The following is a 14,927-nucleotide window of genomic DNA, read 5'->3' as shown; positions in this document are numbered from 1 at the left end:
TATGCCAAAGTCAGCAAAGGACTTGTGGCTGATGGAGCCAGGGAGGGGTAGAGAGGACTGAAAGCACAGGGGCCTTTTTTTAGGAAAATATCCCCCTCCCACATCCAGTCTTCTGCCTGCAACTTAACCCTCTCCCACCAAGTAAAAGCATTCTTTCTGTGTAAGACACAGTCTGATTTATTGGTTCACATTTGGTGAGGAGCACAAATCAGTTTGGTGCGTGGGGGTTGGTTGTTGTTACAACAGAGAACTACGTCGCTGTTATGTGTGTGGCAGATCATTCATGAAGCTATGTTTTAAGGCATCCCTGATGGCTGCTTCCTCCACATGGCTATTGGTGAATGGCTGTGTAGGCGATTGCAAGTAAGCCCGGCTTGTGGCTTCAGCCTCGGTATTCCAGGTGTTCAGGAAATTCCCCCACCTGCGTTCACAAATGTTATGCAAAATAATGCACGCTGTAATCACAATGGGGACATTAGTTTAATAAAGGTCCAAACAGGTCAATAAGCATTTGAATCTCTCTTTTAAAGCCAAAGGAACATTCAACTGCCATTCTGCACTTGCTGCGTCTTTGATTGATGTTTTCCTTGCTGCAGTCCAGGGCTCCTGTGTAGGGTTTCGTAAGGCAAGAGAGCAGAGGATAAGCAGGGTGGCCAAATATTACAACAGGCATCTCCACATCGCCAATCTTGATTTTCTGGCCTGGGAAAAAGTCCCATCCATGAGCTTTCTGTACAGCCCAGAATTTCTGAAGATGCACGCATCATGAACTTTCCTTGACCATTCTGTGTTGAAGTCAGTGAAGTGACCTTTGTGATTTATCAGCGCCTGCAAAACCATTGAGACCCCTTTCTGTTTATGTTCTTGGAGGCCAGCTGGGCTGGGGCCATGATGAGGATGTGCATGTCATTTATTGCCCCACCACAGTTAGGAAACCCCTGGGTAGCAAACCCATCCACTATCATCTGTACATCTCATAGGGTCATGGTGTTCACCCGTATCACCACAGCCCCCACTATAGATCTGCCTGCTCTGAATTGATATGCCACTGACCAGTAACTGTCAAGGATTGCAGATTTCCACAGCTCAAGTGCCACTCACTTCTGACCCATTAAATCTGGCCTAATTCTTGCGTTGCTGCGTTTCAGGATGGGCACGAGCACGTCACAAGGTTCCATAAAAGTGAACTTGCACATGCAAAAGTTCTGCACCCACTGCTGGTCATCCCAGGACTCCAAAGTGATGTGGTTCCACCAGTATGTGTTGGTCTCACGAGTCCAAAACCGCTGCACCACTATCAGCAGTGCATTCAGAGCAGCCAGCATTTGTGAGTTCTTGGGCTTCAGTACAAATATTTCCATCTTCTAAACTTTCCTCTTCATACTCAACCATCATCGCCCTTTTTAAATCAACAGAAAAATTGCACCACCGTCTGGGAAGTTGCCATAACAGTGTGTGCAATTAGTTGAAGCATTTGGGGATGCATGCTTGTGCTAGTGCTGTGATGGAGAAAATGGTGCAATCTCCCATTTGTTTTCACATGATTACTGGGTGCTTTGAATTCTGGGACAGTGCTTTGCATTCTGGGACAGTGACATCAAACATCCACAAGCAACCAGGGCTGTGGCACTGTGGGATAGGTACCCTCAATGCATTGGGCATACATTCGAACTTGGATAAGGCAATAGGGATGTGGAAATTCAACACGAAGAAACAGTGGTTTGAATTTCCAGAGGGTTTGTGCACATTTAATTTCAAATTCATAAGAATGAGGTTAAAAATCAAATTTATTAAAAGTCAAATTTATCTTATAGTGTAGACGTAGGCTTAGTCCATAGCATCTTTTGATATCAGACTTTTTCAAACATCAGGGTGCACTGTGGAAATTTTAGTGTACTGTGGCAGGGTACACAGAGTGAGTTAATACATGTGAAGATAGCAGAATATAGCTATCCTGGCTTGCCATATGATAACTTGCCATAAAGGCAAGCCTTTCTGTAATGGGATATATAGAATGAATGAATTTAAAATGTCTAAATTACTTACGGATAAAAGCTATCCCATTCTCATTATTTTTGAAACTCAGAATTATTTTTCTGCTTCCATCTAAAAATGAGTTCAGTAACACAAACAACTAAAGGTCAGGGTGGCCTGGTAGTCTTAAAATAAAGATAATACATGGATATGCTATCTGCTATAAAAGTTTTATTGTTTTGGGTTTGAGAGGATTTGGGAGCAGACAGCCAATAATGACTTCTGTAAGTTTTCCTTATGGGATCCACTCAAAATCTTTTTACAAATCCATGCAATCAAGTACTCTGTGTATGCCAGATATTCTATAAAAATACATTTAAGACGTGTTTTAGCAAAGTTTTGAGTAAGTAAGCCCATGTTAGGTAATTTAACAGAAACATCTAGCTAACTGTTTGAAATACTGAATACTATAATAGTTAAGAAAACTAAATTGACACACTGTCTTTTTCTTCTCTGTCTTCATACATTGTCTTCACATGTAACACGGTTCAGATTTAAATGATAAAAAGATTATGGCAGTAGAAGAACACAGATTATTTAATAAGAGCACTGTACCTGGTGAGGGGAAGTGAACCTCTTTTCATATGTCAGTCGACTTGCTTCCATGGAGAACCGGAAGCTTTTTCTTCTGATACTGTCTTCTGATTCAGATTTGGGGAACTTGTCAACATCTTCCTTGTCCTCTGTTTCAGACAGTTCCTTCTGTCTTCTTTTTTTCCTTCTATTTCTCCTTTCTTTAGCACTCTTTGAGCTCAACTTTGATGCTTCGGAGGAACTTTCCAAGAGCTCCCCTAATCCCCCTACTCCACTCAAATCTCTTGATGCAACTGATACTGCTGCTACTGCCGCCGTTGCCTGTTGGTTTACAAAGTGCGGTATTTTTAGCTTGTCAATAGCTAATAATTTTATGTGCTTTTATTATTGTTTTATCTATATAATCAGTTGCAACTTGTGAGCAACATTTCAATGGAGCCAACATTCTCAAAAATAAATGCAAGGCAAATCTTCTTTAGAGAAATATTTAGTTCCCTATTATGCAGATCATAAGGCAACACAAAAACTAATAAGTAGAAGCATAACAGCACAGCTTCCCAAAGACAAAGTCCATTATCTTAAAATCAAAATAGTACAAGAAATCTTGAACACTGGATTCTCCATGTGCTTCAGATCTATGTGCTTCTCTATCTTATGAGAAAGAGTATACATCCTATTCCAGAGCAATTCAGCTTCTCCACTCTACCTGTTCATAATGAGGACTACTGGTTGTTCTTTGTGCATGGAGATATGTATTTGGTCCCTTATGACTTGGTTCATTTGAGTAGGTAAGGTAACTTAATCCTCATGGCAGAGAGACATTTAGGGCAGATACAGGACCTTTTCTCAGGAAAGACTGTAACCTGTTCTGAAGTACCACATGGGACACCATCCAGGGGAAATTGCCAAATTCCCCACAAGTTGACAAGGCTAGAAGATGTGCGACTTCAGAAAAGGCTAATTTTTTTGGTGTGTCTAGGGCTGTGTCTACACTAGGTTCCCCCCCTTTTGAAAGGGGGATGCTAATGAGACACTTTGGGATATGCTAATGAGGTTATAGGAATAAGGGGATTTCAATGTGTGCGGGGTCCTTTTGAAAAGGACCCTGTGTAGACGAGCTGCGCACAATCAAAAGTGGCACTTTCGAAGTGCCATGGCTGCCATTATACTAATGAGGTGCTTCATATTAATTGCAGCACCTCCTTAGCATATCCAGAAGTGTCTCATTAGGATCCCCCTTTCAAAAGAGGGGTGGTAGTATAGACATAGCCAAAGTGAATAAGTAACTACCCATCTAAATAACATTATATTTGGTGCCAGGGTTATTCAGAGCATATGTGATATACCTTACAGAGGAGTGGCTATATTTATGGCTAACATGAAGAAGGGAATTGTTATGTTATCTGAGAACTGGCTTCAGCCTGTGGAGACAGTCAAGCTGTTTGCTGGCATTTTTGTTGCAATGTGTTATGTGTAAGTACTCATTTGATAGGGAGCTGGCTCCCTGGTAAACTGGAATTAAAAATAGACTTAGAGGAAGGCATCTCCAGAGAAGCTAGGGAATGGGATCCTGGCTCTGAATACGTGGTGTAGCAAGGAGAAAATCCACTTTCCCAGGCTGTTTACCTTCGCACAAGAGGAGAGCATTGAAGTCCTAGCAATAGGCTTGGATCAGATATTATGACTTGGTGTGGGAGGCTGATAGCATCCCTCAGACAGCTGGAAAGAAATCACATGACCTGTGCGATATGAGCTGTTGCTATATGGTTGTTTCCAATGAGTAAGTAATAAAGTTGTGGCCTAAATAAATCATATCCCTTGTATCTTGTCTTTCTTCCTCTGTGTTGAGACGAAAGCTTTACATCCTGCCCTGAAGGAACTCATCTGCTCCTCTCTGGCTATTTGTGGTGAGGATTAATTGTGTTTCTTCCTATGTGGAGTTTGCAAACTCACAACATATAACAAGATCCATAAGAATAGGTTAAAATTAACTAATTTAGAACTTCATTAATGTTTGCAGAATCTGTAATGTTAAAAAGAATCTCAAGCACATAGTCTACCAAGAATGTAACAGCCAAAATTTTGTTGCAAAGGTTTAAGAATATCCTGCTGAATTGCCTACAGTTAGAACATGGAGCCAGATTCTTGGTCTTCCATCTGGCTGCTTTTCTGCTGTTCAGAAAGCAGAATGTTTCACTATGAAGGCAGTTGGTTATTCTCCTGACATAGGGAAGTCTTCAGGTAGTGAAACAGTGATATCAGATTCTACAACACTTGCTTTTGTCCTCATTCTCAGTCCCAGAATAAAGAGTGGGTCAAGGAGAAGAGGGGGATGAGACCAGAATCCCTTTAGCTTTGGTGATCTCCAGGTTATGTGTAGTAGATCGTTCAAGTTTTTGTAACTTTCAGCAAGCCAAGGGCTGCTTAAAGTTTTGTTTGAGGATGAACTAATCCTGGTACTGAAGGAATGAATGGTGACTTTCTACCCTTTTCCGTCCCCAGCCCTGCAGAAACCACAACTCAACTGGACCCTGTGATGTGTCCTGTAATGGTTACATCCTTGCAACTTTCTCATATGCACAAAAGATCATGGCCACATCATGCCTATTATCAGATTATGCTACTGCTTCCCTATCCATTTGCACAGTAACTTTGCAAATACTTTATCCAGTTTTTGTTTCTCTCTGTTGCCCTCTTTTCTTGCTCAGCTAGCATCTCTCTCTGTTGCATCACGCAAATGTACAAGTACTGTGACAGTTCCCTGAAATAGCCTCCAGATGCCCTTCAATTTAATTAACTTCTTCGTGCTTTCAGATATCACCTGAAACCCCGTTTTATCCCTCTGATGGCCTATAGATCATTGGGTTTTTTTTAACTTTGTAACTGCATTTTTAATACAATGTATGAAAAGTACTAGAGAAATACACCTAGCGTCTAAATTTTTGAATGATATTGGTCACAGTAGATATCAATATCAAATGTGAAAAAGGATGTACCTTTGCTAGTATTTTTTTATTATCCACAATTCTCTTTTCTTAATGATTTGAAGTGACAGCCCTTAATGGCATACATATCTAGCATGTATTTTAGAGAGTATGTCTGTTTGACCAAGTACTCCTCCTAAACAATAAGAGCTAGGACCACCAAATTTAGTATACAGGTTTCTGTTATCATAACTCAAAGCAATGTAAGGGTTTGGTTGTGCAAAGAAAACAGGATATGCCTGGAATGGGATTGTGTCTCATAAAATCAAACAGAAAAGAGACAGAATCTCCGAAAGTGGCATGCTAATAAATGGCCTGAAATGTTCTAATGAGGTGCATATGTAAATTCCCAGCTCATCATTAGCATAAGGTCACGTGATTTGGAGTCCGGAAGACACTCTTCCAGACTCCAAAACGGCGTATAGAAGTGCAGCCTCTGGGGAGGGAGAGGGTCTTCCAGAAGGAAGTCCTCCTTCTGGAGGCACCTTCTTCCCAAAAATTTTTGGGAAGAAGAGGCCTCTGGAAGGAGGACTTCCTTCCGGAAGGCCCCCTCAGGGGCTGTGCTTCTACACACCATTTTGGAGTCCGGAAGAGCGTCTTCTGGACTCCAAATCATATGACCTTATGCTAATAAGGCACTGGTAATTTACATACGCACCTCATTAGCATAATCAGACCATTTATGTGTAGAAACAGCCCAGGAGTACCATCTGCTGTTCTGTGCATGTGCTCCACCACTTGGTGAGAGAAGCGCATGGAGGCAGTGGCAGCAGCTCTGAGGTGGAGACACCAGTATTGAGTTAGAGTAGCGGGAAGGAGGGCTGGAAGGCTGGGTCTGGGAGAGGCATGAAGGATTGGGTTATAACAGGAAGCTAGGGGTGCCTAGTTCTGGAGGAGGGGATTGGGTTAGAGGATGGGCTGGAGGTTTTTGGTTCTGGGGGAGGGGGCAGGGCATTGAGTTAGAACACGGGAGCTGGGGTGCCTGGCTCAGGGAGATGGGGAGGGCATTGAGATAGAGCAGGAGGGGCTGGAGGTGCCTAGCTGTCTGGGAGAGAGAGGAGATTGACTTATATACATTGGGTATGCTGTGAAATTATAACAAGTGATGAAGTGTAGGTGATAAGGGTTGGTTAACACTGGTTTACAGGGATGAAGAAAAAAATACTTGATGGAATGACGATTTAAAAATTTACTTAAAAATTAAATGGAAAAATTTTAACAACCCCTTTTTTAAGAAATGCAAAATAAAATTAATAAAAATAACTGTATTTTTGAAAATACAATAATTTAAATAAAAAAAAGTACATTTCCAATTTTTAAAAAAACCTGAATATCCTTAATCGAGTTAAGAACCAGAGCAACACCAGGTAAATCTGATAGTTTGTGTGTGTAGTACAGAAATCTTTCTTTTTATGTTAAAGATAGGGGCATGATTGTCCATTGCCTTGTACCTTATTGGGTCATTTATACCTGGTCTAAGTATGTGTAACATAATATGAGTGTAAATGATGAGCATTCTTATTTGTTAGAATTTATACCCACATTGAACTGAGGTAAATGATTAGACTAGGTGCAAGGCATTGGAAATGCAAGCCCAGTAATTAGATGCTGGCTCACAGAATTGGGTTCTCACATCCAACACTTTGTCAGACAATGGCTGCGTCTACACTAGCCAGCTACTTCGAAGGAGCCAGCACAACGTCAAAATAGCATGCATTGCGTCTACACGCGCTGTGTGCTATTTCGACGTTGAAATCGACGTTAGGCGGCGAGACGTCAAAATCACTATTCCCATCAGAAGATGGGAATAGCGCCCTACTTCGACGTTCAGCGTCGAAGTAGGGTGTATGTAGATGATCCGCGTCCCACTACTTTGAACCATGGGTTCCGCCATGGCAGCACTCAGCTGAGGGGTTGAGACGTGCTGGCCAGCCCCTGCAGGGCTCTATGATCTCTGCACCCAGCGGTTCTTAAAGCCGCACGGACCCGGAAACCCCGTAGCAGGAAGCTGACAGTGTGCACGCAGCAGCTGTGCCACGAGGTGTCCTTGCACAGCCCAGAGGGACACCCTGGCAGCCAGCCAGCCTCACGAGCACCCCCAGAGCTCCCCCTCCAGGCCATCCCAGGGATCCCAGGCCTCCAGCCAGCAGGGTAGGAAGCGGGGCCCCTCCTGGACTGACCCTGAGCTCCATGACCTGCTGGGGCTCTGGGGTGAGCAGGAGGTGCTGCACATCATGGGGAGCAAGCGGCGGAACGTGGAGGCGTTTGCCCAGCTGGCTGAGGGCCTGGCTGCCCGGGGTCACCCTGCCCACACTCCTGACCATGTCAGGAGTAAGGTCAAGGAATTGCGGCAGGGTTACACCCAGGCCCGGGACTTGGCCAGCCGGTCTGGGGCTGCCCACACCGCTTGCCCCTATTACTGGGAGCTCAGGGCTATCCTGGACCCCCGGGGCACCTCCTCCCCCCCAGACACCCTTGACACCACAGCCAAGGAGCCCCAGCTGGCCTCGGAGCCAGGGTCAGGTCCGGAGGCCAGCCCTGCCCCCCCAGGGCTAGAGTCGGGACCCTCCACCCCAGCCACCGAGTGGTCCAGCGAGGAGGGGGAGCTCGTGCTGGACATCCCATCCCGCAGCTCCAGCCAGGTGTCTGCTAGATGGGCATCTCCTGATCCTGGCAGTGCACCATCAGGTGCATACCCCACAGGGCACAGACCCCCTGAGCATGGGGCGGGAGCACCACTTGACTGGGGGCCCCACACATCCCCACAACACCCTAGCCTGCCATGGCCCGGGCCCACCATGGCACAGGGACGGTGCCACAGCCACCAGTGCCCAGCAGCACCTCCACCCATGGACAGTGCTGTGCCCCATCCCTGGTGGGAGGGGAGAGGGGCAGACCACTGGAAGGGGCCACCCACAGGATCACTGCATACACCAATGGGGGATGGATGGGGGTGGGACACAGGCCCTTGGGAGCATGGGAGGGTGGGCCACGGGTCAAGGCTGGGTACTCATGGCCTCCCTTCCCCCTTTCCCCCTATTTCTGCAGCCGCACAACCCATGGTCCCAGACAGCCCTCCGAGACCACCAGAACACCAACACCCAGGGTCACCGCCTGCCCCAGGATGGGCCCACGCCTGCCAGGGCCACGGCCGCACCACATATGACCCAGAGGTGGCTGCGGCCCTCTGGCGCCAGGCGGACCTCATGGAGCGGAGGCTCCAATTTGAGGAGTGGGAGGCCGCCTGGCACCGGGAGGCCTGGCGGGAGTTTATGGCTACCTTCAACCAGGTAGCCGACACCTTTGAGGAGCTGGTGGCCCATCTGCCCCACACCGATGTCCTCCATGCTGCCCTCCCCGCCGCCCCGCCTGCTGATGTCCCGCCTGCTGCCCCACCTGCTGCCCTGCCTGAAATCCCGCCTGCTGCCCCGCCTGCTGATGTCCCGCGTACTGATGTCCCGCCTGCTGCCCTGCCTGATGTCCCGCCTGATGTCCCGCCTGCTGCCCCACCCACCAGCTCCTCAGAGCAGGAGCCACCCGGGGCCAAGGACCCACCTCGGCCATACCTCCCCATCCTCCCGGCCCCCAGCCAGCCTTGCCGGGGATCCTGACTGAGAGGGGGACCAGCCAGCCGAATGTGGTGGGGCTCACGCCCTTCCACCCCTGCCGCAGAATGATGGGCCGATGTGTGGCCTGCCCACGTCTCCCCCCTGTACATGGTTGTCCCCACCATATATATCGTTATTTATAGTTGACCCCTCATACATAGTTTACTAGAGATGTCCCCACTTGTATATAGTTATTATTTTCATTGAATCTGTTTCATTTGCTAATATTATATGCCAAAAAGAGGCAACATCTTTGTTCCTGTAAATAATGATAGTTTTATTTTTCCAAAAACCTGTGTCCTGTGTGCTTTTGGTGAGGGTGGGGTGTGGGTGCTAGGGTGAGGTGCAGGGATGGCTGGGGGGTTGCTTGCTGGGCCCCCTGGTCAAAGTACTCCCTTAGGGCCTCCCGGACCTGGACCCCGTCCTGGTGGGCCTGGCGGCTCGGGGAGATGGCTGGCTGAGGGTAGGCTGTTGTGGCCTCCTGTGCCCAGCCCTGCACGAAGGCCTCCTCCTTGCTTTCCACCAGGTTGTGGAGTGTGCAGCAGGTCCCCACAACCTGGGGGATGTTTGGGAGGCCCAGGTCTAGGTGTGCCAGGAGGCAACGCCAGCAGCCTTTCAGGCGCCCGAAGGATCGCTCGACCACTTGTCAGGCATGGTTGAGTCGGGCATTGTTGCACTCCTGGCTATAGTGAGGTGGCCTGTATAGGGCTGCATAAGCCAGGGCTGGAGAGGGTATGCCGCATCCCCCACAAGGCAGGGGGGTTCGGTGGTGGTATCCCCCAGAGGGATGTCCCTCTGGGGGATGTAGGTCCCCGCCTGCAATCGGTGGCACAGTCCCGAATTCTGGAAAATGCGGGTGTCGTGGGTCGAGCCGGGCCAGCCCACGTAGATGTCCTGGAAGCAGCCATGGCTGTTGACCATGGCCTGCAGGACCACAGAGTGGTAGCCCTTCCTGTTGATGTAGTGGCCACCACTGTGGTCTGGGACACGGATGGGGATGTGGGTCCCATCAAGGGCTCCAAAGCAGTTGGGGAATCCCATGGTGGTGAATCCCTCGACGGCTGCGTCCAGGTCCCCAACTCGGACGACCCTCTTCAGCAGCAGGGCATTGAGTGCACGCACCACCTGTGGGGAGGGAACATGGGTGCCTGTGAGGGTTTGCACAGTGTGACCCCCCTCACCCAGGCCCCCCTCCTCAGACCCCCTCACCAGGCCCCCCTCCCCAGGGGGTTCAGCCCCAGGCCTCCTTACCTCCATGAGGACAGCCCCGACTGTGGCCTTTCCCACTCCAAACTGCTGTCCCACGGAGCGGTAGCTGTCTGGAGTGGCCAGCTTCCAGACAGCTATTGCGACCCACTTTTCGACAGTGAGAACGCGCCGCATCCGGGTGTCGTGGTGCCTGAGTGTGTGGGTGAGCCACTGGCAGAGCTCCATGAAGGTCTGTCAGCTCATGCGGAAGTTCTGCAGCCACTGGTCATCATTCCATTCCCCCATAACCAGGTGCTCCCACCACTCGGTGCTGGACGGGTAGCTCCAGAATCGGCGGGGCACCCGGTGGGGGAAGTGAGGAGGGCCCGATGGTTGGGGGCGTCTCCTGGTGCTCCTGGGGAGGGCTCCCATTCCAGAAGCTGCTGGGCAGCTGCCCAGGCAGCAGCTAAAAGGGTGCCTGCTCCGTGGGAGGTGGCTTGTAGGGCTTCCAGCTGCTACTGGACATCCATGTCTGTGGGCTCGAGGTCTGCGAGGCTTGTGTCACCAACGCAGGGTTGCTCACGCGGTGCAGGCTGAGTTTGTCTGGGAGGGGCCCTTTAAGGGAGCGGCTTGCAGCTGCCCCAGAAGGGCTAGTGTGCTCAGTGACCTGGTCTGCGGGCTTTCCTGGCCCCTTATTTCGAAAGAGGGGGCTTGTGTGTGTGGACACTCCGCGTTTCCTTCCGGGGTGGCTCTTTTCGATGTTCCCCGGCGCTCCTTCGACGTTGAACGTCGACATTGCCAGCCTTGGAGGACGTGTAAATGATAATCATCGAAGTAGCCTATTTTGATGTTCTTACTTCGAAATAGACTACTTCGATGTAGTGTCCTAGTGTAGACGTAGCCAATTTGTGTTTGGATAATAAACCCTTGCACAACAGATATATATTAAAAAGTGTATTTTCTGTTAACATTATTTACAATAAGTCTGCTTTTCCCAGCAAACAAGATTGTTATGAAAGATTATCCAAGAAGAAATTCCCTTCATTACTCCTCTATAACTTAAACAATTTATACACTCCTCTAAGTCCCTAATTGACTTTGTGATGGTTACAGCTATGTATGCGCTTAAGTATTTTGTGAGATCGAGGCCAGAATCCTAGAACAATTTATAGTTGATGGTGCAGGAAACCCTTGTTATTAAGTTCACCATATGATTCTATAGGTAAAAGATTACAATGTTACAGAAACTTGGCTATAACGGAGAATTACAATGCATAAGATTGATAATAATTTGTGAATAATTTATAATTTTAGGCCTAAGAATTATCCCTAAAAACTGTGCAGAAACAAAGTACATTTTCGTCACAAAAAAATACCTGAGCTTCTTCCTGTTGCTTTTTCAGCTGTTCAAGCATCTGCTGAAATTCTGCCTCCTTCTGCTCGGCTTCTTCCAGGGTTGCTTGATTCTGTTCTTCATAGGCCATAGCAACAACAGCCAGGATCAAATTCACCAAATAGAAAGATCCCAAAAAAATCACCAGAACAAAAAATATCATGTATGTTTTTCCAGCAGCTCGTAGCGTCTGGGGGTGGAAAACATATGCATATAAATGTGTAGTGCCACTGCTAGTCTGACAATATGTTAGGCTATGTGTACACTAGAGAGTTTTGTAGACAAAACTGGCTCCCTCCAACGTGCTCACAGCCACACCAGCCAGCAGCATGGTAGAGGCACAGGTGCCACAAGAGCCCTCTGGGCCCTTATGGGAACAGCCAGAGGGGTCAGTCCTGTCCCAGAGTCAACGCAGAGTCCCCGTGTGGCAGGGCCCGCTGTGCAGGCCACACATGCCCATACTCCTGGGACATTCTCATCCCATGGCCTGGGGGGTGTTGGTTGGAGCTCATGATGGGGAGCAGGGCCCTAGAGGCTGTGTTGTATGAATGCCAGCCCCGCCGGCCAACAAGAGAGTGAGCTCACGGGTGGAGGAGATGTTGCCGCGCCAATGACGACATTCTGAGAGCCCATATTGCCACCCTTTGGATGCTGACCAACCTTAAATGGCGGTTGTGGAATGACCAGGAGTGGCAGTCGTGAGACCAGGAGTGGTGGTCGTGGGCTTGGGACCAACTGATGTCCCGCTTTGATGCTGCCACCAGTGTCTGGCAGGACCTATTGACCTGGCCGCCATGGCTGCCACTGCCACTCCCCTTGACCTTGACCCCCACTCCTGCCCCCACTGCCCTGCACCTGCCAGCCATCCTCAAAGGCTTCCTCAATTTTTGGCAATGGATGAGGACTATGTCTGCCCCCACACCATACCGGCCCCCCACTTTGGCCCAGAACCTCCCTGCTCCCCCTATCAACCCAGACCCCACCACAGCCCTACCACCTCTGTAACTCCCTGTGTTCCTGGCCTGACCCCAGCCCCAACAGGGACCCTGAAGCTGTAGTAGTAGGGGATCCTGAGGCCGATGCCACTTGAGGTTAAACTCCCCTGTGGGGTTGCAGCTCCCCACCTTCTCCGTGGCTTGATGCCCACCATGCCCCATCCCAAGCCCCCCATTCAAGTTCTCATGTCCCCCATCCCTCCCCCTCCCCCCATTGTACATAGTTCACTGGATTAGTGATTTGTAAATAGTTTTTTATTACAAGGTTTATTTTCCACACATTTATCTTCAAGTAAAGAAGTTGTTTGATCACCAGTCTTACATCCTTTTTTATTGGGGAGCGGCTGGGGAGGGGTGAGTGGGTGAAGGGACGGGTCACGTTGGTGATGGGGTATGGCTACAGGCCCAAGGCCACTGCTGGAAGAGCCCTGTGGAGGGCCATTGGGTGCTGTGGGAAAAGCTCTCTCCTTAGGGCCTCATGGATCTGCAGCCCATCCCTGTGGTATTGGCAAATCAGAGCTGTGCCTGGCTGCTTGTAGCCATGGTTTGTGTCTGCCCCCGACCCTGGAAGAAGGCCTCCCTTCCACAATGTTGTTCAGGGCAGAACACATGGCCACAAACTAGGGAACGTTGTGCTCCTCCGACATCCAGATGGGGGAGGAGGCTCTTGAAGCGTCCCTTCAGGTGGCTGAAGGTGCACTCAGCCTGCATCCATGCCCAGTTAAGTCATGCATTTAGGAGTTCCTGGCTTGGGTCCATCTGCCCAGTGTAGGGCTTCATAAGCCAGGGCATGAGGGGGTAGGCCACAACCCCATCCATGTCTGCTAGATGGATGACCCTCTGCAGCAGGAGCATGTTTATGGCCCTCACAACCTGTGAAGGGAGGGGACCAAACACACACATCAAGGACTGGGGGAGGGACCCCAGGGACTCCCCAGTCCCCTCCTGTCCCCTCTCCCCCCCAAACTCTTCAGACCCCTGTGAGGCCACCCCCCAGCAGCAGGGCTGTGTGAGGGCAGGACAGCACGGTCCCCTGGGGATGGGGCTTCCCCGCTTCACACTCCCAACCCCACCTCTCAAGGGTCCTCCTGGAGTGAAACATTCCCTCTCCCTCTGTTCAGGGTTTGCAGCCCAAAGACTGCCTTACCTCCATAAGAATGGCACCAATGGTGGACTTCCCCATATTGTCCCCAATGGAGCAGAAGCTGTTGGGGGTGGTAAGTTTCCACAGGGCAATTGCGACTCATTTCTCCACAGGGATGGTGGGCCAAAGCTGGCTGTTCTGTCTCCAGAGGGCAGAGGCTAGCCAGGCACAGAGCCCCAGGAAAGTGTCCTTCTGCATGCGGAAGTTCTGAAGCCACTGCTGGTCATCCCACTGCTCTATGACCAGCTGGTCCCACCAGTTGGAATTGGTGCTGTGCCTCCAGACCCGCCTAAGTACCCAGGGTAACAAGCGCAGGTGGGCCTGTGCGACAGCAAAGGTGTGCTTCTCAAAGGTGGTGTCAGACTCACCCTCCCTGAGAAAGAAGATGATGGCCATGATGAGGTGCAGCAGATGCTGAAGCACCTCTGTGTGGAGCCATTGCAAGCTCAGGGGCTGCTATGGCACCACGGCTATCCAGAAAGCACCGTGTCTCTCTCAGCAAGTGTTGAAGCCTGACTGTAGAAGCTGTGCTGTCACTCATGGAGGTAGGCAAGCTTCAACATGGGCAGGAAATGGGCATTTGGTGGGGGGCGGGGACTTTTAGGGCACAACTGGCCAGGGCTCCCGGAATGGATTGCTGGCCATGCAACACTATCTGACGAGGTTCAGGGAGCCGTTCTGTCAACAAATTGTGGGACTGGCCCAGGTTGTCTCGGCTGTCTGGCATCTGTCTGTCTGGGATGTCTGGCCACTCTCTGTCAACAGAGTGGATCGCTTTTTCAATCCGCTCTGGTGTCCGGCCACAATCTGATGACAGAGGTTTTGTCGGAAGATATCTCCCAGCTGTAAATTCTGTCAATAAAAACTCTCTAGTGTAGACATAGACTTGGTGATGCACTGCATGCTCTGATAAGTAGTGGTTTAAACAGATTTGTCACAATTGAGTATGTCTATTCATGCAATTTTACCATATCAAATAATACTTAGCATTTGATTCATGTTAGGTTCTTACCAACTGATACAGGTTTTCCCAGAAGTCCTGAGTCA

At 49.4% G+C, this 14,927-nt stretch overlaps 1 protein-coding gene across 1 annotated transcript in view; it reads right to left on the bottom strand.

Annotated features, from left to right (window-relative positions):
• Positions 1 to 14,927, bottom strand: part of LOC142017174 (sodium channel protein type 2 subunit alpha-like) — a 128,050-nt gene that overhangs the window by 83,174 nt on the left and 29,949 nt on the right. Inside the window, exons 9-11 of the mRNA XM_075001877.1 lie at positions 14,893 to 14,927; positions 11,725 to 11,931; positions 2,590 to 2,889 (exon numbers count right to left, since the gene is read on the bottom strand). The exon at positions 14,893 to 14,927 is cut by the window's right edge and continues 107 nt beyond it. Coding sequence (XP_074857978.1) covers positions 2,590 to 2,889; positions 11,725 to 11,931; positions 14,893 to 14,927 — 542 coding nt within the window. The remainder of the gene's footprint in view (positions 1 to 2,589; positions 2,890 to 11,724; positions 11,932 to 14,892) is intronic.

The sequence above is a fragment of the Carettochelys insculpta genome, chromosome 8 (genome assembly GCF_033958435.1).
Source record: "Carettochelys insculpta isolate YL-2023 chromosome 8, ASM3395843v1, whole genome shotgun sequence".
Taxonomy (NCBI): Eukaryota; Metazoa; Chordata; order Testudines; family Carettochelyidae; genus Carettochelys; species Carettochelys insculpta.
Note: the sequence above shows the minus strand (reverse complement) of the source record. Positions and strands in the feature narration are given on the sequence as shown.